The sequence below is a fragment of the Heterocephalus glaber genome, unplaced genomic scaffold, assembly GCF_053883595.1.
Source record: "Heterocephalus glaber isolate CG9 unplaced genomic scaffold, H.glaber_assembly_v1.0 deba00001498, whole genome shotgun sequence".
Classification (NCBI taxonomy): domain Eukaryota; kingdom Metazoa; phylum Chordata; class Mammalia; order Rodentia; family Bathyergidae; genus Heterocephalus; species Heterocephalus glaber.
In genome coordinates this window covers 4,378,534-4,403,759 of record NW_028258321.1, presented here as the reverse complement: position 1 = coordinate 4,403,759, position 25,226 = coordinate 4,378,534, and the positions used below count along the sequence as shown (strand labels likewise).

The following is a 25,226-nucleotide window of genomic DNA, read 5'->3' as shown; positions in this document are numbered from 1 at the left end:
CCTTCCTCCTCATCCCGGAACATGGGTTTGGATGGACTGGGTAGCCTTGGTACATCACAGGCAGGTGCCAGCCTCTCACGACTGCTTTATGCCCAGAAGCAGTTTGAAAACTTCCTTTCTTATAAAATCACAAACTTCATTATTGATCATATGGCTATACAAATGCTTTCCAAAGCAAGCTCAGGTGTTCATCTCTGTAATTGGACTTGCAAGTAACCAGTTGCCCAGAGCTATGAGTGTGAGAAGCAAAGAATCGAGATTGTATTTTACTCTCTGGAGAAAGTAGGGTGGGACTATTGGGTATTTATATTTAGGACTGTAGAGTCATACTGCTACTGTCTAATGTGTAGTTCAAGGAACATTTCTTGTTCTTCTTCCTCCCATCATTAAAGAGTACTTGCAGGTTAAGCTTGGATAAACTTTTATACTCAGATACATATTGCACTTGTATGCTTTTATAGTTAACAGAGCGGCTTTATGTTTATTACTTTAATTCTGAAAAATTCATATTCCCTACTTTGGTTATGTTAGAATATTGGACATAAAGGATATAGATTTGAGCAGTGAGCCATAACGTTTTTGGTGTTACAGACTCTCTTGAGAATCTGTTGCAAGCACACTCACGCATGCACATGTATGCACACATGTATTCTTATTTGCACATCTTGCATTTTTTTTTCCTCTTGTATTTTGAGACAGGGTCTGGCTATGTAGTCCAGGCTGGCTGTGAAGTCCCTGTGTAGTCCAGGCTGGGCTCAACCCTGGCTGTGACTCTCCTGCCTCAGCCTCTCGAGTACTGGGATTACAGGTGTGCACCACCACGCCTGGCATACACCTTGCATCTTGTTTTGCATTCTTCCTAGAAATATGAGATTTGTAGGATTTTTTTTGACATCTAACCAAGAGGTCTGGATTAACAACCACTGAGTTACATAATCCTAGAATTGAAAGAGGCCTTATGGTCAACTATCTTGAAACTTCTAAGGTCTGAAGGTCCAAGGCTGAGGGATATTTAAATCAGCCCAGGGTGGGCTGACTTGGAACCAAATGAAACTTTGATAATTTAAAGCAGAAATGAAATGATTGCTTAAGTCAGAATAATATATTATCTCCTGAGGACCAGTATATGGGCCCCCTATCTTTAAAGATGTCCTCAGATCCTATACCTAGTGGGACTGGGCATCTAGAGTAAGCTGAGGATAACTCACATAGCTAGTTTCAGTCTTCCTTGTCAAGAACCAAGAAAACCGCTAACCACTGTTTAAAGATGAATCCTGTTACTTTTCCAGTCATTTCTAGTGGCAAAATTTTTTAAAAGTGAGTTTGATTTTAAGAATCCATAAAACTTGAAGTCAATAGACAAAAATCTGGAGGTTTTCTTTGCTGGGGTCACTCTCCTGGAGCCTTTCCCCATTCTCTAGGTTTGCTCACTCCACTGTGTGTGTGTGTCCACAGACTAAAATACTTCCAGGAAGGAGTTGCATGAGATAGGGCTACAGTGGCCCTATCTAAAAGAATGCTTAAATATTTTATCTCATGTTAATAACCTTGTCAGAGACATCACTTTTTGTAAGTCCATGAAAATTGCTAATTGATTACAGCATTTGTAGGCAAAATCCACATATTTGTAATATATACAACTCCGTATTTGCATCTTATTTGACTCTACAATTAGAAGGTAACTTGAAACATCAGATTTTATCAGTCTTTTCACTTTTTTAGTTTATATAGCCACATATTTTATTCAGAGAATAAAGTTATTCATAGTTTTTCAATTTCTCTTGAAACCAAACAGTGTGTATTTTGGTTCAGTCCCCCAGGCCAGCATTACACTGACATTAGGAGACTCTTCTTATCGGTTCTGAGTTTGTCGTTGTCCACTCCCTGGCCCTTTATTCACTTAGCTTCTCAGTGAATTCTCTTACTAATTACAGGCCAAAGAGGAGGAAGTCCATCAAATGCACCTCGACATTGGGAAGCTCAACAAAATTAGAGAACGAATCCATAAGAAATTGCATCAGATCGAAGATCAAAAGGCAGAGGTGGAGCAGCACAAGGAAACCCTAAAAAATCAGATCTTGGGACTAGAGAGAGGTAAACCATCTTGGCCCTTGTTTTCTTCTAACTTCTACACATCTCATTAGTGATACTAACTTACACATCTCATTCATGTCATCTGGCCCCTCAGGACTCTGTGCATATAACACACCACGCCAAATGAAATCAACATGACACCATTCACACTGGTAACCAGCCAGTATGGAGGGGTTGTTATTTAAATACCTTAGCAAATCCTTTCAAGGGTTCTATTGGCACAGTGTAAATCCAGCCCAAAGTATTGCTCAGCATTTGTCGGTGGAGTAAACAGCACGTAAACTCTTAGGGCTGTCCATGGAAGATAAGGGGATGTGTTAAGATGAATGTTCCTCATTTATATGGTCTGGGACAAGATTACAGACAGCATCTAGTATAGCAATTGCATACTAAATGTCAGGAATTATCATATGGATACACTACTGTTTTCTGAATAAGAATATAATTACCAATATGGTATACGGGTCAAATTTGGTGTGGCAGAAATAGATCTGGGCTGGGGAACAGAGACTCAGGTGGTGATTTCTGACGGCAGGATGCCAGGACCCTTGTGTCCTGCTGACCTCTTGCAGGCTGCTGTGAGTTATAAATCAATGAATGAGATGAATACACACAAACATCAAAGCATGCACTGCCTCACTGCCTCACTGTAAGTTGGTAAAATCTAATCTCTAGGTAAGATTATTAGAAATATTTACCATTTAAGTCTTTAAGAAGTGCAGATGTTTTTCTTTCTAAGACATTAGGAAATAATCTTTTATTGGGCTGCAGTTGCAGGTTGTCTTGACAGTTTCTCCGCTCATCCATTCAGTGTAGTGAATGCATACTGTGTGCAGACATTTGGACAGCCAGGTCCCTGACGTCTGGGTACCCACAGCCTAGTGTGAGCTCACAGTTGTCTTTTTTTTCTTTTTTTTGGTGCCGGGGATAGAACTCGGGTCCTTGTGCTTGTGTAGCAGGCGGCAAAACTGCTGAGCTAAATCCCCAGGTCGTGAGCTCACAGTTGTATTGGTGAGGTTTCTCTAGAAGGAGGAAGAAGGAGCCAGTCCAGGGCTGAAGGCCCCGGAGAGTCACTGGTGTGAATCCACGTGGGAAGCCTACAGAAGCTGGAGTCTGATCTCTATGTACCCACTCAAGCAAAACTCAGCTTGTTAGTGCAGGCCAACTTCCACCTTCTCTTTCATCCCTGTGTTTTGGGGACTGGGTCTTACTATGCAGTTCAGGCTGGACTTGAACTTGCTGCAATGTTCCTGTCTTGGCCTCCCCAGTGCTGGGGTTACAGGACGTGCCGTCATGCCTCCCCTTCTTCCCCTTTTCCTTCCATCTGGGCTGCAAGTGTATTGGTCAATCCCACCTGCTGTCAGGGCATGCCATCTCCTGGGTTTGCTGGCCTACCTGTCAGTCATCTCTGGAAACACCCACAGACCCACCCAAAGCACGCTTTACTGATCTCCTAGGAGTCTTAATCTAATCAAGTTGACAGTCAAAATCAAATGTCATACAACCTAAAGTCTTCAATGACAGACGTGGAGAAAATGGAACAATTGGAACATGTCACTGGCTGAGTGACCAACAGAACACCCCGTATTCAAATTTCTATGGTTCTGCTTGCAATTTTTCTAACCCTTGAGAAAAAAAAAATTTCTTTAAAAAATTCATTCAGCACTGAACTCAATTCTTTCATCTTTAAGTTAAAACTTACAAAGTCATCATGCTGTAGATATTATTTACATTGTCATTTCTTCTTAGGGACCTTTTTATTTTTTAATTAGACATGTTTATGGTGCATAGTGATTACATTCAGCTTGGGGGTTTGATACATATACATGTCACATCTTGAGTCCTGGATTATGGCCATTCTTACTGGAGTGAGGGGGATCTCAGTGTTGTTTTGATTTGCATTTCTCTGACGGCCAAAGCTGAGGAACTTTTTTTCATGGACTTTTTGGCCATTTGTATTTATTCTTCTGAGGATAATTTCAAATGACTGGGTCTTTCATTTGTGATGACCTAATTTTCTTGAGTAGATATTGTAGATATTAGCCTTCTGTCTGAGGAGTAGCTGATAAATAAACATTGCTTTCCATTCTGTAGATTGTACCCTCACGTTGTTAGTTCTTTCCTTTGCTATGCAGGAGACGTGACATAATTCCATTTGTTGATTCTTAGTATTATTTCTTGTGCACTTGGGGATCTGTTTGGGAAGTTTTGCCAATTTTTTCCTCCAGTAAATTCAGTGTTTCTGTTTTTGTATCCAGGTCTTTGATCCATTTTGATTTTATTTTAGTTCAGGATGAGAGATACAGATCAAGATTCATCCTTCTGCATGTGGATAGCCACTTCTCCCAGCACCATTGGCTAAAGGGATCTCTTTTCTCCAGCTTATGTTATTGGTCTCTTTGTCAAAGATTAGATGGGTGATGGTGCTTCAGGTTGTTTCTGCATCCTTTACTCTGTTCCATTGGTCGACATGTCTATTTTTGTGCCAGGACTGTGCTGTTTTTACTACTGTGGCCTTGTAGTATGACTTGAAGTCTGGGGTTATAATGCCTCCTACCTTGCTCTTGCCACCTAGGATTGATGGATTTATTTATTTATGAGCTGAATTCTTACTATATTGTCCATGCTCTCCCAAACTCCTGGACTGAAGTGTGACCCTCCCACCTCAGCCTCAGGAATGGCTGAGACAGTAGGCGTATGTTGTCACCAAGCCAGGTGCACCTGATCAAACGGTGGCATTGGGTGTAATAGTTACGAGCATAGGCCCTCCCTGTGTTATGATTTTCTTACCGCAAGAAAGGAACTGGAAGGCCACCAGAACTAATACAAGAGTTCAGTAGGGTGGCAGATTATAGCATAAATACGTATGTATAAATGGCTTTTATTTTGGCATCAAAATATCAGTTAGAAGAGATGATGGAAAAACCTCCATTCACAGTACCAATTAAGGCAATAAAATACTGTGAATGAAGTTACCGAGATATCTGCAAAGTATTTGTACAAAGTTGCAGCATTCTATTGAGGGGTATAAAGGAAGACTTGAAAAATGGGGAGATAGTCCAAGTTCCTTGATAAGAAAACAATATGATAAAGATACAGATCTATCCAAATTAATCTATACATTTAATATTTCCAATAAAAATTTCAGTAAGCTGTGTTGTATAGAACTTGATCTAGAGTTTTTTGAGAAGAATTAGCATATAACAATAGCTGTAAAATTCTGAACAATAATCTCATCAAATGTTTAAATGTTATATGATGTGTTATAAAGGTTTCATAGTCAAATAGTGTAGTGATAGTGTCCAAATAAATAGATCAATAGAAAAGATTGAAAAGGCCAGAAGAAAGCCAAGATCACCAGCTGAGTTAAGGGGTTGTTGCATACCACTTATGCAGCATGGGTTATTTTGAAAATGACTGCATGACAAGAAGCTATAATACCAAACACTCAGACAATAAAACCTAAATTGAGAGAATCAATGAAATAAAAATTTAAATTTTCTTTTACCATAAGACTCTAAAGGCAAATTGACCAAAATACTGTCAAAGTGTATCTTTACATATATATGTAAACCCCTTAAAAGGACATAGAAAAGACAAGCAATTCATGAGAAAAATTGACAAAGGGTAAATGTGGGCAATTTGAAAAACAGAAATACAAATAAATGGTCATTAAGCATAAAAACAGACAACTTTACTACTAATCAAAGATATGCAAATGACCTACTGGTTTTTAGAAATCCATCAGACTGGCAAACATCAAAGCAGATGATAAAATCTACTGGTGGTTTTGGTGTGGGTTTAAATTGTCACTAATTTTCTAGAGAGAAATTTGGCAGTAGGAGGAAAATATCTTTTAAAAAATAGGACTTCCTCTTTTGAGGAACAAATGGACAAGAATGTAACAAATTTATCACTTACAGCCATACACATAAAAATTGACAGCCATTTATTTTTTATTTACTTTATTGGAGTTAATTTAAATGTTAAAATGAGGGATTGGCTAAATAAATTATACATTTTCATATAGCAAAACATTGTGAAGTTATTAAAAATCCTGGTGTAGATGCACACTTATAGAAAATCATTTATTCTATGGTTGTTAATTATAAAAACAAGCAACAAAACATTGTGTACAGCATAATTCCTGTTTTGGCAGGTGTGTCTATGTGTGTATTTGTGTATGCTTACACACACACATGTTTTTGCACAGAAAAGAGTCTGGAGAGAAATATATCAAAATCCTAAGTGGATTCTGGTTAATTTCTTTTTTTCTCCTTTTACGTTTTTCTAACTTTATTCTGTATTTCTCCTTACTTGTGCAATAAAAACAAGACTTTAAAAGATCAAGAACTTTTTGAACCAAACTTTTTATCTTAACCCTGTGGCCTCCTGACTGCAGTCTTTCCTTGTGTGGACCAATCTTTCTAAGCCTCGGTTTCTGTCTATTTAGTGGGACATTATGATCCACTTCACCGAATTATAATGAGGACCATAGATCACTCAATTAATAGTGGTTTTATAGCTATAGATAAACACGTGAAGCACTTTTTATATCACTTTGACTTTGGCAGATTCTCTCTTGAATTGCTTCTACATTTGTTATTTTTTCCCCTGGTAATTTAGAGGTGGAGACTTCTAAGAAACAAGCAGAACTTGATAAGAAAGCGATGGATGAGCTTCTGAGAGAGAGGGACATACTAAATAAGGTGAGTTTCTTACAATAATGCTGGCAAATAAATGTCTATTTTTTACCAGTTGTGTGGGAAAAGAAAACTCTGCGGCATACAAAAGTAGATTAGAATAAATAATAATGCTTAGTTTTCTTCTAAGCAGCTACTTACAGTCTACCATTTACTGGCCTTGAACTGAAACTGCATTATCACCAGGGAGCACAAAAGGACTTTGGAGAATTAGCATATACACCAGTCCGGGCTTTCTGAGTATTTTGTGGATTCTGTTTTCATTGCTTGTGTGTTATTTAGCATCATCAGCAGTTGATCAAAATTTCTGAATTTAATATCTATTATCTACAACTTCGGCTAATCCAAAAATTACAAGTGTGAGTGCTAACTAAATTTTAACTTTGAAGGATTAGGTATGAAAATGGCACGATGGGATTATGAAGCCTGACCCTTTTTTCTCCTATCTTTCTGGGCTTGTTACAGGGTTTTTTTGTTTTGAGGCTCATCTCTTCTGGCACCTGAGTTGTGGACTAAAGAGCAGGCAGGGGTGGGGGCAGTTGCAGACCTCGAGACGTTCCCTTGCAGGCAGGGCTTCTTTTCTTCCTGCTTCCCACCCTCCTGACTTGGGGTCCAACCGACCGTCCTGACGGTCACTTAGATTGACTGCCTTCAAGGATTTAAAGCCCACTTTCTTGCTCAGAGGTTCCTCCAGGGAAGAAGGGGCAGTAGGGTGGATGTGGAGGAGGGACTAGAGTACACTTCTGCTTGACTTTGAGAATCTCCACAGAATCTCCGGAAATGGTAGGAGGTTACCTCTTTCCATGCTGCATTCCTTTGAAAATTATTGAAGTCTCCCCGCCACATCTTGGAAACGGTTCCTTTATTCTATAAATTTATATATTTTAACAGTACTATTTTATTTAGACTTTTATATTTATTTTTAATATATTCAATATTTAATTAATTTATATTTGTTATCTACTAATAAACAACTAATAGATTTTTTGCCACAAAAGGACAGGTAATACAACAGTACTTTTGCATTTATTTGATTTGATTAATGCCAGTTCCTCCTTTAGGGAAGGATATACTTTTTAATTTTTAAAAATTTTCCCCACTGATTTGAAATACTATCTTCATTGAAAGCATGGTTTTGATAGGCAGCAATGTGAATATATGGTGGTTCTTTCAGTGTCATTTGCAGTGACTTTGTCTTTTCTAGAACAAATGCTTACCCAATTGATGAAAATAAAGCTGGTTTTATACTTCCTCACCCAACCAGTGTTCACTGGGCATCTCACCTGCTGCTGGTCCAGCAGTTTTCAGAGCCAGCCCTGTGTGTGAGTTGGTTAGAGATTTGAGAAGAAAAAATAAGGCACCTCGTTGTACCCAAGGATGTATTTGGGCCCCAGGAAGCGGCAGGAACATGACCTAGCACTTTTGGGATGAAGCCTTTTCTCTCCATCACCAGATTTCCTGTTAGGTTTCGGTCTGTTCGTCTTTCAGTGAGCACTGTTTACTTGTCCATCTGGCAGAAACATAGTTCACATCTTCTATCAAGCTGCAAAAATCTGAGAGCTGAAGGTGTAGTAGCAGAGCTGTAGTGGCAGAAGGCCTACTTGGTATGCATGAGGACTAGGTGTAACCCCAGAAAGCACGCACGTATGTACACACACACACTCTCTCTCAAAGCCCTCATTTCAGAAGTCCCAGGGAGGGCCACAGGTCCGTTCAGCTGTGGCCGTGGGTGAGGCCCCTGCTGTTCCTGCCATGTTGCAGGCCTTGGGTAGCCAACCGGAGGCTCCATTTTGGCCTTAAACATCAACAGTACAGGTGCTGAGGCCCATTGCAGACCCACTGAATCAGAAAGGGTGAATTTGGGATGTGGCACCCACTTGAAAAGTAACTAGGTTAAACTTTTAAAAATGTTAAACGTTTTTAAAATCTCGAAACTTACCTTTGGTGGCATGTGGTGCATTCACGGTGTTCTGCCATTCTCACCATTATTGTTTCCAGAACATCCTCATCACCCTAACAGGAAACTGTCCCCTTCAGCAGTCACTCCCCACTTCTCCCTGCCTACCCAGGGCAGCTACTAAGTCACCTTCCGCTTCTGTGGATCTGACAATTCCGGGTTGTTATGCGAATGGGCTCATCCCTCGTGTGACCTCTTGTGCCCGGAATCTTCCATGAGGACAGCGTTTCCTGTTGTATCAGTGTTGTGGCACTCACTGGTAGCTCGCTGGCCGTGCTTTGCTTTCATCCCACCGTGAGGACGCACCGGTCTTGTTGGTGTGCGCGTCACCGATGGGCATTTTTAGGCTTTTGTGAATAGTGCTACGGTGAGCATTCGCTTACAAGGTTTGGCTTTATTTCTTCTAGGTGTACACCCAGGAGTGAAATGGCTGGGTCGCATGTTAACTCAAGGCAAGGTGTCTACATTTTTACTAAGCTGATTTTATCTTACTTGGTGGTCAGAGTCCAAGTTATGTAACGAGTTTCAGTTGTTCTAACCTCACCAGACAGAGGCTGGAGCTGTGGTGGAGGTGAAAGAGTATAGACTTCGGGTCAGCCAGCCATACATTTCAGTCCTGGCTCTGCCACTGCCCTGTTATATGAACTTGTAGGAAAGAAGCTTAACGCTTCAGTCTCTGTTTCCTATTCCTACTACGGGAGCATATACAGCCTACTTCTCAGGGACACTGCGGTTGCTTAGTGGATTTATAAGTGCATTTAAAGTACGCCTGCCTGTAATTCCAGCACTGAGGAGGCTGAAGTGGGAGGACTGTGAGTTCAAGGCCAGCCTGGGCTACATAGAGAGTTAAAGGCCTACCTGGATACGTAGCAAGACCTTATCTCAAAAATAAATAACAAATAAATGATCGCAATTTAAAAATAAATAAAATGCCGTGTTCAAAATTAGCACAATAGGCTCTTAATAAACTGTAGAGAATATTATTATTTTTATTCATGCAAAAGAGAAGGCATGTGATTATTTTTATGGCTAAGGTAGGGAGTAAACTTTGAGTAAACCCAAATCCTCAGACATTGGGAGTAACGCGATGGCTTTACTGTCCTTGCTTTCAGAATATGCTTAAGGCTATAAATGCAACCCAGAAGCAGGTAGACCTGGTGAAACTCCATGAACAAACCAAGCGGAATCTGGAGGAAGAAATCCAGAACTACAAGGAGGAGGCCCAGAAGCAGAGGAAGATCATCTTCCAACTGGAAAAGGAGCGCGATCGATACATCAACGAGGCCAGCGACTTCACCCAGAAGGTGAGCTGCTCTGCGCGGTCTTCCTTTCCCCTGCATTGCTGCCATCACAGCCACTGCAGGGACCATGTGTCCAGATGGGCTGCATGCAGCCTTAAGAGGAATGACGCGGATAGAATAAAAGCTGTCCCAGGGCTGGGCCTGGGTCACATTTTGAAGTGGACAGTGCTTGTACTTACTGCTCCTTCATTTCTGCTTCCTGTCCCCTCTTCCAACTCCGCATGTTTGCTCTTCTCGGTTGCCCCACTGTGTGCAATCCCGGGGCAGCAGGTGACACCATCTGGAAGCCCTCTCTTCATTCCACGTCTGCCACTAAGGCTCTTGTCTCCTCAGACAGAGGATGATAGCTAGCTGGTAGAAGAGAGGCACCTAATTAAATGACCTCAGATTTCATTTTGTTTTGTTTCTTTTTCTTTTTTTGTGTATCCTTTTATTGGTACATTTTAGGTGTACAATATAATGACATTCATCATTGGAGATTTGCACCTTTACCTACTCTCTTGGTTCTTATTTTTTCCCCCTTCCCCTGCCCTCCCTTCAACCCCTCCATCCCTCCCTATTTACAAAGGCTTTGTTTCCTTTTTTTCATTTTCTCATATTAATTCCATTTCCCTCTTTTCTTTCCCCCTCCCACTTCCCCTTCACCCCTTTTCTTCCTATTTCACATTATCTATTATACCTTTTAGTCCTTATTTACACTTTAGTTTCTTACACTAGAGAAACTATTTGATATTTACACGTGTGTCCTGTTTATTTCACTTAAGAGGATGGCCTCAATGTGCATCCATTTAGCAATAAATGTCTCTAATTTCTCATTCTTTATGGCTGAGTAGTACTCCATTTTCTTTTAAAAAACCACATTTTCTGTATCCAGTCTCCAGTTGTTGGGCATTTGGGCTGTTTCCAAGCTTTAGCTGTTACAAACTGTGCTGCTATGAACATGGGTGCACCTATATCACTGTGGCATGATTCTTTTAATTCTTTGGGGAAGGTGCCCAGCAGGGGTATAGCTGGGTCAGATGGGACCTCTAGCCCTAGTTCCTTGAGGTATCTCCATACTGACTTCCACAGTGGTGCACCAGTCTACACTCCCACCAGCAGTGGAGCAGGGCTCCTCTTTCCCCATGTTTTGTTTCATTTTCAACCCCCCAAAGTTTCACGTATTCAGAGATGATTGGGTCATGGGGGCCCTCTATATGTCAGTGGATGAATCCCTTGGTGGCCTCATGGCTGAATGTGCTGTTAGGAGGCAGGGGCTGGTTGGAGAGGTCACAGGCGGTGTGGCCTGGAAGGGTGTATTCCTGTCTCTGGCTCCTCCTTTCTCTTTCCCCTTCTTGGCTGCCATGGGCTGTGCCACAGCTTTCCTCCACCATGTCCCCTGCCATACTGATACTGCCTTGGAGCCAGCTAACCATGGACTGAATCCTCTGAAACGTGAGCCAAAACAAATCTCTCCTCTTTTAAATGAGGGGTGTTGGGTATTTTGTCCCAGTGTCAAGTCAGTGACTAATACGGCTTTAAAAACATTAATTAACTGTGAACTTCAAACCCCAGCACTGGTGTGTTGGGTGACAGAGTTCTGGATCTCTCCTGATAAAACTCTTTTGGGGGGGGGGGTACCGGGGGTCAAACTCGGGTCCTTTCGCTTTCGAGGCAGGCAGCAGAACCAGTGAGCTAAATCCCTGGCCCTGCTGATAAAACTCTTGAGCAGAAGGCTGAAGGACACATTGAGAGGAAGGACTTTAGGGATTTGAGTTCGGTGCATTGCCTATGTTATGCATGAAAGTTAAACTGTCCTCTTTGTAGCACTCTTGGATGCTATAGAGCATAGATCCAGGGGTGGGGCTCAGTTGGGAAGGGAGAGAAATTTTAGGTGTGAGGCTGAGAAGAGAGTTTTGGGAAAAGACTCATTTGATCAGTTTTTTTCTCTAGCAAATTGTTGTCTTCTATGTAATGTAAGCCCCCTTACTTCTTGTCAATGAAATTTACAGCAAATTCTAGAGTGTATCTTAATGCTTTTAAGCTGTGCTTTGTTTTTTGGAGTGCAGTCCCAAAGAGGATGACAAGAAGACAGCCAACATTTGAATTGGATACATAAAGAAAGTGGGAAACAAACTTTAGCAGCACGAAATCAGCCTCTTCCCACTTAGACTAAACAAATGCAGGGCAGGTATTTACAGAAGCAGGCTACACCCGGCCCCGGCAGGACCAGGGCCCCAGTGTGATTCTAGTCATCAGAGTGCAGCATACTTGCTTCTGACTTAATCGTCTTTGGAGCCCACTGAATCGATTTACTGACTTTGAGAGGATGCGTCTGTTCAGGTACTTGTGTTCTGGAGCTGGACTAGCGCATGAGCCTCTTCATTCCTCATCTTACCCTGCAACTAGTGACTCTGGAGTTCCTGTCACTGGCAGCAGTAGAGATCCGTAGTTTTGTTTGTTCACCTAAATGGCCACGAGGGTCAGCTGCAGCCCTGCTTCATGGCCCCTTGGCTCCAGAATGACTGTTGGTTCACACTGGTCTCTTGACCAAGGGAAGCGAGCGACGCAGTGGAACCTCGTGATGCTCTTTGAGCTTCAGCTGACAAGGGGAGGGCCCGCGGCCTTCCCACTCCTGTTCCACTGTCCATGACAAGGGGTGTGGCCAGGCCTGACGGCTGGAGCAGGAATGGGTGCTCCGGAGGGCGGGCCTTGGGGGAGCAGGGCATTGGTACTTGAGCGTATGACTCCATCTAGTGCAGCATCCTCTTCTTCCAGGTGAGCAGGTGAGCACTCTCTCCATCCAGGCACCCAGAGTGCCACCATTAGAGGTACCTCTAACGTCCCAATGTGGTTTTATCTGTACTCGACCTTATAAAGCTGTGTCACCCCGCAAATCCTCAGGGGAGTGCTTCCTTACATTCTTTTTAACATCACAGCATATGAAGAAAAGTACATGCCTATGGCACATGGGAATAAAAGTGGAGGCTGTTGAGGGCTAGGAGGGACTAACCCAGGAATTCCAGTTCAACGCCACCCTGGACTATGTTGTGGAGATCCTGTCTCAAAAAAGCCTAAACCAAAACCAAAACAAAAGCCACAGGGATTGGAAAGGGGCCTGGGTGGTGAGCAAGCGGCAGAGAAAATGAGAAAAGCTTCTAGAGGAGGCCAAGGATGGATGATGTCAGCCTTGGGCAGTAGGTGAGCTCTCCTGGGAGAGCAGGCCCGTGGGAGGTTCCACAGGCAGCAAGGCTGCAAGGGTTGCTGGGAACACAGATATCCAGTGTTTGATTTTAATTTCTTCTCTGTGCTCTGCACCTTAGTGTTGCACTCCATCAACCGTGCAGTCGTGAGTGCTCTTTGTGTGAGCAGGCTCAGGGCGGTGGGGTTGTGAGACCACACTTCCTAGAGAAGCGATGGTGTGTTCAGGATGCCAAGTGAGGATTCAGGATGCTATGGAAACAGGAAAATGAAGCCATCATAAGTAGGAGAGATAGATTTCCTTCAGGAATTCCTGGAAATATTAGGAGGGATGTCAGGAGGCTTCCTAGCATGCAGAATGGGGGTTCTGGACTTGTTAATTTTAGGACAGGTGATGCCAGTTGGGTTGTAGGATCATCATGTAGGTTAGAAATCCAGGATGACATTACCTCCAGCAAAAAACAGAGATGAAATAAAGAGGAAGAATTGGATAAAACATGGAATAATTGTCAGAAACTAAAAATAAAACCGACAGATTTCAAACCAAATGAAAGCAAAGACAGACTGGAAATCCACACTGGAGCAAAGGTTGGAGCTGATGTTAAGGAGATGGAATCAGCAAAGTGGATGCAAACTTCAGTTCTCTTAGAATACAAGTAGAACACTGAAGATCATAATTGTACAAGAGAGGAGATAGGAGGACCAAAAAGAGAGATCAGCCTGCAGATGGCTGGTTTCTAATGGTGGGACTGAGGCTCAAATCAAAGACGTGATGAGAAAATATTTTTCTCGTGGCAACTGGCTATGTTCTGGCAAGGTCAGTAGCAGGAGACTGGCTATAAAACTGGCCTGGAAGGAAGTTCCTCTGTATGTGTTTTATTTACAGTGATAAAGAAAAATGCTCCATGAGAATTTAGGCAAGGAAAAAAAAGACAGAAGTCTAGTAACTTCTTATTTTGAAATAGGAAAAGAATGGAAGGAAATATGGTAACACATTAATTAATAATGGTTGTGTCTAGTTGGTTAGGGATACTGATTGTTTTAATATCCTTTTGTGGGGTTTTTTTTTGTGTTTTAAACATTTTCCAAAGTGGCTATGTATTGCTATAGCATCCTGATCTTAAAAAAGCAACATTAAAAACACCTTGGCCTTTGTTCAAGGGCCAAGTATAATTCCACTTTTTCCTAAGAACTTTGTTAAAAGTGATCTTTCTTCTCTGAACTTGGCTCTTCCTTCTGGAAACCAAGGAGTTCTCTCTTAACTCGCTGTTGTTTGCATGTCTGGCTCAACTTACCTACTAGCTATTGGGGATAAGTCTCATTCAGTTTTGAGCTCTTCATTCCTAAACAAGTACTCAGATGTTTTTGAAAGAATAAATGAAGTGCATAATTGGACATCCAAATTAACTAGTCAAAGACTCACTTTACGTGTCTGTATTAAGTTCTTCAATATCATACTTAGCACTGTGGGTCTGCCCTTCCTTCAGACTCATGAATCTGAATTATCTTCAGCATTTCCAGTGGCATCTGACTTCCTGGCATGGCCTATTCTTTCTGGGCTGCACAAACAGCATGAACATTTGCCTTCTGATTCTTTCTGGTTTACAGAAAGAAAGGTGCATGTAAGTTGCCAAAAGACCTATGTTGCATTTTATTAACCTGGCGCTTGTAAACAACAATGAAGACCCTCTTTTGAGCAGCATGTGGATGGCTCAGCATCCCCAGCCTTTCCTAATGTTTGTCTCAGTTGACATTTGCTGTAATAATGCTGCATCACAAACACACACAAAACTTCAGTGCCACACAAAATGAAGCACTGAGTTCTCACAGGTCTGCAGTTGACCGAGATTCAGCTGATGCAGGCAGGGCTTGGTGGGCTGGGTTTCTGGGCTGTCGACTGGGCCCAGTTTGAAACCTCCCTCCAGGGCCTGGTGCCCGCACATCCACCAACACAAGCATGTCTCAAGTCCTCCCCTCGCCCAGGGCTCTGACTTGGCATTGGTGTAGCAAGTCATGACCAACTCCACCCTCAGCAGCATGAGGAAATAAATTCCTCCAGTGAGGTTGTGGGACAAGGCGGGAGTGAATATTAGCTGAACCGCATGAGGATTCACTCCAGGGTTTTAGCATTTTTTATCTGTGTGATTTTTCCTTTGCTGCGGTCCAAATGTTATTGTTCAGAAACATTGAGGGATGAGGGTTGTAAGTTGTGGGCCATCGTGTTTGCTCCTTTCTGAACTTGCATAAGTTCTAGGTGAAACTTTCCAGTTCATTGTTAAACCCTCCTAACATTTTCGCACCTTATGCATTTGCTTCATTTTAGGACTACTCCTTTTTAATTGTAAACGTTAAACTGGAAATCACCTCCCAGACAGTTTACATGTCACAAAGCATTCTTTTACAATGAAATCACTAATCACAGATTGCTTAGCTTTGCTCATTTGCCTGTAACCGTGTCACACAAGGCCTTTTACACTGAGGTTCCAAGAAATGAATAATAATGTGCATTCAAGGACTTTGAAACAAAGAAGGAAAGCAAAGGTCAATTAAAGAAATATTGTCCACTAGCTAGTTGCCTTCACAACAAAATAAAGATCCTGTTTTTTGATGTTAACTTGAATTTTATATAAGATATCATTCATTGGGTAAGGCGCTGGAGGGGCAGACTAATCTGTTAGCATTTATCATATGATTAAATTACTGTATGCCAAATACTGTAGTTATGTGGGGGCACAAATGTGTATTCTTTCACTTCAATCAAAGCATAGATAAGCCTCTCTAGTGTGAGACAGCAAATAAAATAAGAAAGCAAGAAAAGTAGGGAAGACAGAGTTTTGGATGCCTGGGCACATAGGTATTTTCTGCTTTTAAAGTGAGATTTTCAGTTTAATTATGAAGGTAAAAGCATTGTCAGCATTCAAATCATTGACACTGGGTCAGAAAACCTTATCTGAGAAGTTTATTGTACTGATATTCCATCAAATGTAAGTTATAGGATTCCAAATTCAATGGCCTACTTTCTTATCCAGCCTCAGTCTATATGATGTTTTGGCTGGGGTTCAGTTTCTATCATGCATTATTGATTTTTTAGCTCACTCTTATTTCCATTGACAGGTTGTTTTAACAGGAAAAGAAAAGGTAGGGGTAGGTTATAAACTGGTTCTCTACCCCTAGCCTGCAGTGTAAGCTCTTGCTGGGGCCCTGTGAAGCAGGGCTGCAAATACTAAAGGAACTCTGGCTACACGTGCAGTGGCTTGGTTTAGGGTATCTGGACGTGCAGCATTCCCTGAGCCCCAGCGCCGTGGGTGGCATCCCACATTCTCTGATGCACCACGTATAACAGGGCGCAGCTTGCTGATGAGATGCTTGGCTGTTACCTAACTCCACCCCTTTGATAAACATCTACATGACACTGGTTTAACTGATGGCCATCAAATAAATCGAGTCCCAACACTTGGACATAAGTTGCTTTGTAAATCATCTTTTTCTTTAGTTTCAACACTTGCTATTTTTTCCACTGTTACTTAAATTCCTTTGATCCTCTTGGTATCATGATAGGTTCTTATTATTTATTGTCAGCTTCAGGAAACCAGAAGTTTCTGATTTTGTGCACTGTAGTGTGAGAATAGATGGCCCATGCTAGTTGGATGCTCAGAGGGGAAATGTTCTTGCCTACACCTTTTCTCTGGAGCATTATTCTGTTTGTGCGATGGATTATCCTCATTCTAATGTCTCTCAACATGATAGAATAAGCGAGTTTTCCCTTTCTCTGATGTGCTTCTTGATATTCTCAATGCTGATGCTGCTGTTCAAAGTATTTTCAATTTATTCATTTAACTGATCCTAAAGAAGGTAATGTCCTATCTAGAAAAAGACAAACTATTAGGCTGAGGTAGTGCTTTTCCTTAAAAAGAAAAAAAAACACTCAACCAAATAAAAGATCCAGTAATGGGTACCTTATTTTAGTTTTCTGTTTATTCCTAACATATATTTTAATTACCAAAATTGATATCTTAAAAGGCTACTTCCTACTCATTTTTAAGTTTCCTGACAATGTGGATTAAAGAAATGATGGAAAGAGTGGGCTTTTAAAAAAAAATTCCAGATCCATCCACACATCTTTTCCCTAGACCTTCTTATCTTTGATTTTCTAATCTCACTCTTCCCAGGCCCCAACCAGCCATCCTAGTCATTGGCCACTGGGCCTGTATATAGATATATATTCTTACCTTGGATCCTTTTCTTTCCACACTAACTGGATGATAGCAAGTAATAATAATAAAACAACAGGAACAGCCTATAAAAGTACTTTGTCTAATTGCACCCATTTAAAAATTAGATGAAGTAGATAACTCTCTTAGAGGTATATCCATCTAAAAGAGTTGAGACGATTTGCTCCAACAATGACCAAGAGCCTAATGACTTTAGAATTAAGTTTCTTTAAATTTGCAAGAAGTATATAATTCTCATGTTATATATTGTATAGTGCATGTGAAATGTATGGTTGTATAATTTTTTTCAAGTGTGAATTTAGAAAAACTATTGCTTATGTACTTTGTATAATCTGGGGCTAATGTGGACGGGCAGTGCTTCGCTGGTGGAACTCATTGCTCCTACAGTGGTGTGATGTATAAAGACTCCAGCCTGGGAGAGATCCTGGGGTTGAGGTGAGTCTGGCTGAGAGGGAAGCTTCTGATATTAGCTGCTTACATAAGAAGAGGAGAAGGTTCATCCTCAGAACCTGTCCACGAACCTTCTAGTTCTTGATTCCCAAGTAGCAGCCTGTGCTCTCTCAGTGGCTGGCTGTGTCCACTGGCTGGTTAGCCCTTCTCTGCTGGGGTCACTCTGTAGAGGTAAGCTTGGGGATAGGAACACTGTCTTATTGCTCTTTGTAACCATCCTGCTGTTACCATGCCTGCCGCAGACAGATCCTCAGCGCATGTTCACTGAATGAATGACTAAATGGATGACGAGTAGATGAACGAGTGAACAGGAAGGTACTTCACTTCATGAAGCTAGTAGAAACTCTGATATTAAATAGAACCAAAAAGAAAGCTATAGGCCTGTATCACTTAGGCATATGTACGGAGGATCCTAAAGAAGTTCTAGCAGAGAAAATTCAATAGAATATTGAAAGAATCATCCAGTATGACCAAAGAGGGTTTATTTGCAACTGGCAAGGGCAGTTTTCTATTATGAGAACTGTTGCTGGTGGCGTGGAAATGTAAAATGTTGTAGCCATCTTGGAAAGCAATCTAGCAATACCCATTAAAGCTGAAAATACGTGTGTCTTTTGTGCCGCTATTCCACTCCTGGAAATCCATCCCACGGAAGTAAAAGCACAGATACCCGGGAACACATGCAGGAAATGTTACTGCAGCATGGTTCAGGGCCAGAAAGGGCAGAAAGGGCAGAAACAGCTACTGCTCAGGCAGACATAGTTGAGGACATTCAGAGGTGCGTCCACGTTGTGGGGTATTATACAGCCTCGAAAGAGAACAGGTTAGAGCTACTTCAGATGACCACCACAGCCTTACTGAGGAGTAAGAAGCAAAATGCATCAAAGTATGTGTAATAAGACCCTTTTGCCTAAAAAATAAAAACAAAATCTAGAAGGCAAAGCAAAACACAAAACAAAGGAAAGCCAATTCCTGCAGTTGTATACTTACTATGGAATAATTTCATAAATATTACTTCTTTTGGCCTCTGTTTCCTTTTTTGTAAAATTGGGGTGATGATACACATCTGACAGGAATTTGGGAGATTAAATGAGTTAACACATGCAAAGTGCCAGATACATAGAAAGTGCATGGTGAGTCTGAGCTATTACTATTATTTTTGTGGACTCGAATAACATATGCAAAATTCAAAGAAAAATGTGGAAGGGCACATATTAGATTGTTAGAATTAACATATGTGGATGAGTGGATGAAGGTTAAAGGGAGAAAGAAGACCCAAGTAAATGAACAAACAAAATGTACTTTCCACATTTATGAATATATTTTAAATTAGGGCATGTGGTGCTAAGTATAAAGAAATTAAAATGTTTAAAAAGGGAAAAATTACTAAGTATATCAAACCAATTGATTCAGTAAGAAAAATAGTATAAAATAGTATATGTTGGAAGGGATGTAATCCCATCCCCTTAAATATCTGTAAGAAAACTCTGAAAGATGCTTCCGTAAAGATATAATGGATAAATATCTTAAACAACAGCCATTATGGTCTCTGATCCGCAAATCCTAGAACAGGGCTCCTCAGGTTGGCTTCTACTTTTTGTTTTTATTTTTTAGAGTTTTGATGGTGTTGGGGCTCAAACCCGCGGCCTCACACGTGCAAGACAAGTGCTCTACCACTGCGCGACACCCCCTGTCCTCGAAGCTAATTCAACAAGTAGGAAGAAGGGTGGGTTCCTGTCGGGTAGTCAGGTGGGAGCGTGCTCGCAATTTGCCCACACTCGAATCAAAGTGAACACAGCATGGCAAAGATCTAAGGTCCTTTTCCAAACTTTTAGGTTCTAGGCAACATGTCACTTCCACGGGGACCCTGCTAGAGTCACCCCCCCCTTCACACCTGTCCCTGTCCTTCTATTCCTTTTCTCATTGCTCGGATACTTTCCACCGGAACCACTAATTAAAAGAAATCTGCTAAAATGACATGAAATCTTAAGAATTTTCTCCTTACATGTTACGGCTGTTGTTTACCCCATCGTTTTATTGATTTGTTTTACAGACTAAAGTTTTTCTTAAGGAAGTTTTAAAAAGACATTTGTCCTAAAAAATCAATTTCCATGGACATGGCAGCTAAGAGTCATGACTGCATAATTTCTATGCTGTGAATTGTTTGTTGATAAGAATTGACTCACACTGGAAGTTCAGGCCTGAGCTGTTCATCCTCGCAAAAAGGAGGTGGTCATGTTGGCCTCTCCTCCTTCCCAGAAGTATTGTGATAAAAATTATTTAAATTAAAAAAATTTCTTACAGTCAAAGACATATGGCCTTTGATCCCTCTCAAAACACCACCCCGTTCAAACATACTTATCCCATCATTCCTGCTACTTTCTAAAGGAGGTCTTGAAGTCCTCTTTCGTGAGTGTCTTTTCAAGGTGTGATAAGAAATATGGTGAATGCTGCTGCTGAGTGCCATCCAATGGAAAGGCAGCTCGTAAAAACATTATGGCACCTCCTCATCCACCGTATCCACTGGATCTGGCCCTGTGTGGCTTCGCGCTCTTCCTCAAGGTCAAAATGACTGTGAAAGGTAAAAATCGTGGTTGAATTCAGGACATAGAGGCAACCATGACCGCACAACTAAAGACACTTACGGAAGAGGACTTCTAGAAGTGCTTCCAAAAGAGGTACGAGTGGTGGGATGTGCGTGTGTGCGTGCGTGCGTGCGTGCGTGCGTGTGTGTGTGTGTGTGGTGAGGGGCGGATTTTGAGGGGGTTGACGGCTATTAAGGGGCACACACCAGTTTTCTTTCTCGCCGTCAACTTGATAAAGCAGCCAGTGTCCAAAGAGCTGAATTATCTTTCTCAGTGCTTGTGTTAAGATCCATTTGAGCCTATGTTTCTTTTTCTTTTGCTCTTTTTACTGGGGATTGAACTCAGGACCTTGAGCTTGCAAGGCAGGCGCAGTGCCACTGAGCTACATCCCTGGCCTGAGCCAGTAGTTTTTTTATTTTTATGGGTCAGTGGTCAGGAGAGGCTTCCAGAATTAAAAGAATCTCTTTTCCCTTTTTCCTCTTTCTTGTAATCACAAAATAATAGTGTTATTGAGCATGTATAATTGAGCAGAACTGTGGCATAGATAAAATGTGTTTGCCTCTTATCAGCTCAGCTGAATTTCTGTGTTGTACTCCCGTGATTGTAGTCACAGTGAGATTCCTGGAGTGCTGGCCTCTCCCACAGCCACCCCTGGGTAAAATACTCCATTTGTCCAAGTCTGTAAGCACAGATAAGCTGTTTAACCATATCCAAATTCTTTCTCCTCCAGCTCCTCATGAACATGGAAGGTATAAAAGTCCGTGAAATGCAGATTTTTCACTACAAGAAAAAAATAGCTGAATCAGAGACTAAATTAAAACACCAACAGAACCTATATGAAGCTGTGAGGTCAGACAGGAATCTGTGTAGCAAAAATCTGGTTGAGGCTCAGGTAAACGATGCATTTATCTTTACACCTTGATTTTTCCCCACCCTAGGCTTAAAGCAGTTTCTTTTGTCCTAATGGCAGGGTTTAGAATAGGTGAAGAACGAAATCTTACACAATTCACCCGAAAAAGATCAATTCATGTAGAACTGTCAGGTTATTGGAAATAGAAAAGACACAGTGTAACAGGATGTAGAGATCATGATCCTATTTTTAATTATTATGTAGAATTGGCTTTCTCCTCTTTGTCGTTTTTTACAACGGCTACTGACTGCCCAGACTAATAGGGCAACAGTGTTGTAATTGTAGAGCTTTACTTTGAAATCTTCAATTTATATGTGTTGTGCTTTCAATTCCCTTAGTAAAATGAGGAGTATAGTGTGAGTCATCACATATAGTTGGTACATGTTTCATGAGACTTTTTTTTTGGTACCGGGGATTGAACTTGGGACCTTCCGCTTGTGAGGCAGGTGCCGGAACACCGAGCTAAATCCCCGGCCCCTCATGAGATTATTTTGAGTTATTGCTCTCAATACTTTGAGGTTGATGGGCACAGGAGACAAAGGGATAGCCCATCATAATTGGTCAGGCGACACTCGTTTTGAGAAACCCTCCCTGAAAACCTCTTAAGAATGTACTGAACTTCTGTAGGGACAGTGATGCTTACTTAATTCACTTCCCACCGTTGTTCTTCCTTTCGGTTTGTTAGGATGAAATCACGGAAATGAAGAGAAAGTTAAAGATTATGACGCGTCAGGTGGATCAGCTGAAGGAAGAGATCTCTGCCAAAGAGTCCACACTGGTGAAGCTGAGTCTGGAGCAGCAGCGAATAGAAAAAGAAAAGGAAACCCTGAAGGTAGAGACCTTCCTGGCCCATCGCCCGGGGGCAGCCTCCTCCCCTTCGGGTTTCCCCAACCTACCCACAGGAGCCCAGGTGGCTGCCGGCTGCACTTTGTTCAGTTCCTCTCAGGGCTGGCTCCAGGAGGCAGAGCACGGGCTCCTCCGTGAGGGCCACCGTGGGCAGGGGAAGCGAAACTAGCAGGTCCTCGAACTCGCAGACTCTGTGCTGTCCCTTCATGTCCACAAGCCCAGCCCCTGCTCACACCCAGGTGCCCCACACTCCTCCCTGGGCCATCGGCGCTGACAGGTGACACTCGCTTTCCGTCCAGTCGCTGCCCCTTCCTGTGCATGTGACTTTCTGCCCGCACTTCCTTTAAGTGGCAGAGCTTTGTGTGCTTTGCCCGCAGCGGATCCGTGGCTCACTTTGCCTCTGTGGGGCTCTCTTCTGGCACTCACCTCTGTCTCCATAGATCTTACTAGGACATATCATTTTATTTACTTTATTTTATTTTTGTGGTACTGAGGACTGAACCCAGGGCCTGTGCATTCTCGGCCTGTCTTACTTTTATTTGAGACGTTGCCTCACTAAGTCACTCAGTTGCCCAGGCCAGGCTCAAACTTGTGGTCCTCCTGCTTCAGCCTCCCCGGGTGCTGAGGTCACAGGTGTGCACTCCCACACCTGGCTAGACAAGCTCCTTTGAGCCTACTTGGGTTTTTTTTTCGTGTGTGTTTTTCTTTTGGTACTGGGGATTGAACCCCGGACCTTGAGCTTTCAAGGCAGGCAGCAGAACCACTGAGCTAAATCCCTGACCTGAGCCTACTTGGTTAGAGTATTTTATGTCCACTAACAGAAGGACTCATTCTGAGAATGCAGAGCAAATAATTATACCTTTTCTAATCCCCCAACCAAATATGGTTTAGCATTCATATCACTACTCCTGATATCATGTCCTTTTCTTCATCCAATCCAATAGTTTTCCCTTCTACCTTATTTGACCAAAGAATTAAAAAGGGAACTTCTAAGAATGATGACACTTTCACGATGCAGAATACTCGTGGATGCTTACGAGCCATTTGTAGGAACTGTTTATAACAGAAAGTGGGCACCCTGATTTCACACATATTAGCTTTCAAAGGCTGTCCTGCTCTCGAAAATGTGGATCCTGCATTGAACAGATTTAATGCCACATTTCCTTGATTCTAAGATGCCATGGATTGAAATATGCACTCTCAAGTTAATAATGCCTTTGGCAACCTAAGGATAGGTCTTCACGAGAATAGAAGTACTACCTTAAATTAATTTAAGGTACATTTGGTTTGAGAAAGATTAAACTCTAACAAAAGTGCTTTTACAAAAAAGACACAGTAATTGATGTATTTACCTGAGACTTTCATCTCCCACACTCCAACTTATCATAGAAAAAGAATAGAAAATTCTGTATTAATATTTATTTATATATAAAGAGATACACGCACATTTTCTAAAATTTGAAAATATTCCTCCTCTTTGCCCTGTTCCCCTTGTACAAAAGTTTCATGGGGACAGTTAGTGGCAAGAATGGCTATCTTGTGGCAAGATGGGGTTTATTTATTGCGGAATGGATCCGAAGAAGAATCTCATAAACATTGCCACACCAGGGGCCTCACGCATGTGCCAGTGTCTGCAGTGTAGTCTGCTTGGCCCATGATCTCCTTCCCCTGGAGGATGACATTGACTCTCATCTCTACCTCCCAGTGATGCTGTGTTCAAAAGAATAACTATTACCCATGATAGAGTCCAGGGTGGAACTAACCACCTTCTCCAAACTCCTGCTCTACAACAAGCAAGCCTTATGTACAAGATCACTTAGTCCCAGTTTCTTAGGGTTTGACCTTAGTTAATGTTTGTTTTAATTACCCTCTCCTTCACCTGGCATCTATGCCTATAGCTCCAGAGCAGTATCGCCGCAACACGAAATGAAGGGTGGTATGGTCCTGCTATGTGGCCTGGGCCAGCAGCACTGGCAGCTGGGGACATGAAGGGTGATTAAAATGCCCTGCTCTGCAGGGGGAGCTCGGAATGAGAAATCCTGGGTCTGGGGGCTTCGGGTCATCGATTATAGGCTTGGCTTTGCTTTAACTGTGGAACTAGTAATGCCTTTCCCCCAGCCTCTCCCATCAAGGCAAGAATGAGGAGTAGAGAAAGGATGCCTGCTTGATTTATTATTTGAGATTATCCCAGGGCGACCCACAGTGGTGCCCCAACTGGATAGGGTCGGCCTATCCTTAAGCTCGTTGGACATTCTTTAGAAAAATATGACAGCTCAAATGTTGAGTTCCAGCCTCTTGACTTTTTAACCTAAGAATTTGAATCACATTTCACATAGGCCTCTGGATTTCATGCCCCTGAAGTTTGAAAACCAACACCCTGGGGGAAAGGGCGGATTTTCTAGGGACACTGCCCCGAGAGACATTTGTCTTATCATCCTGAGTTCTACACAGCGGGTGTGGGTGGAGACCCCCGCTGGAGAGGCGAGCCCTTGCTGCTTGGTAGACCATGAGATGCCTCTTGCCGGGATTCCCCGATTCGTTGCCTATCCTCATCCTCTCCCATTGCTCTCAGTGGAAAGATTGCGCTTCTCCCATGTTACTTTTCTTTTTCCGGTTGCTCCCAGCTTTCCTGACTCCTTGGGAGTGAGATGTTGGCCATACACCATGGCTGCGACAGAATGCCAAGAGTTCTCCGTAGCTGTGGCCACATCTGACCTCACTGCCCACGCAGCCCCTGTCTTGTTCTCATCCACTCCAATGCAGCCGTCTTGCTCCGAGTCTGCCTTCCAGTCCTAAAAAGACCTGATTCTGCCTTGTCATTTTTCAGTCGTCCTACATCTGTACGATGGTGTTCTGATTCTTAGCGAATAATTCAGCAGCAAATCCCCCATGTCCTTAGCTCAGCATCACACTGGGCACTGGCTTCAGGCCACCGTATCCCTTCACTTAGTGGACTCTGTAGCGGGACACA

At 42.3% G+C, this 25,226-nt stretch overlaps 1 protein-coding gene across 2 annotated transcripts in view; it reads left to right on the top strand.

Annotated features, from left to right (window-relative positions):
- Cfap58 (cilia and flagella associated protein 58) overlaps positions 1–25,226 on the top strand; it is a 94,377-nt gene that overhangs the window by 12,656 nt on the left and 56,495 nt on the right. The window contains exons 7-11 of one of the 2 annotated variants that reach the window (XM_021245599.2): positions 1,935–2,094; positions 6,721–6,803; positions 9,867–10,058; positions 21,230–21,391; positions 22,095–22,241. In XM_021245599.2, coding sequence (XP_021101258.1) covers positions 1,935–2,094; positions 6,721–6,803; positions 9,867–10,058; positions 21,230–21,391; positions 22,095–22,241 — 744 coding nt within the window. The remainder of the gene's footprint in view (positions 1–1,934; positions 2,095–6,720; positions 6,804–9,866; positions 10,059–21,229; positions 21,392–22,094; positions 22,242–25,226) is intronic. The other variant, XM_021245600.2, reaches the window with a different exon arrangement.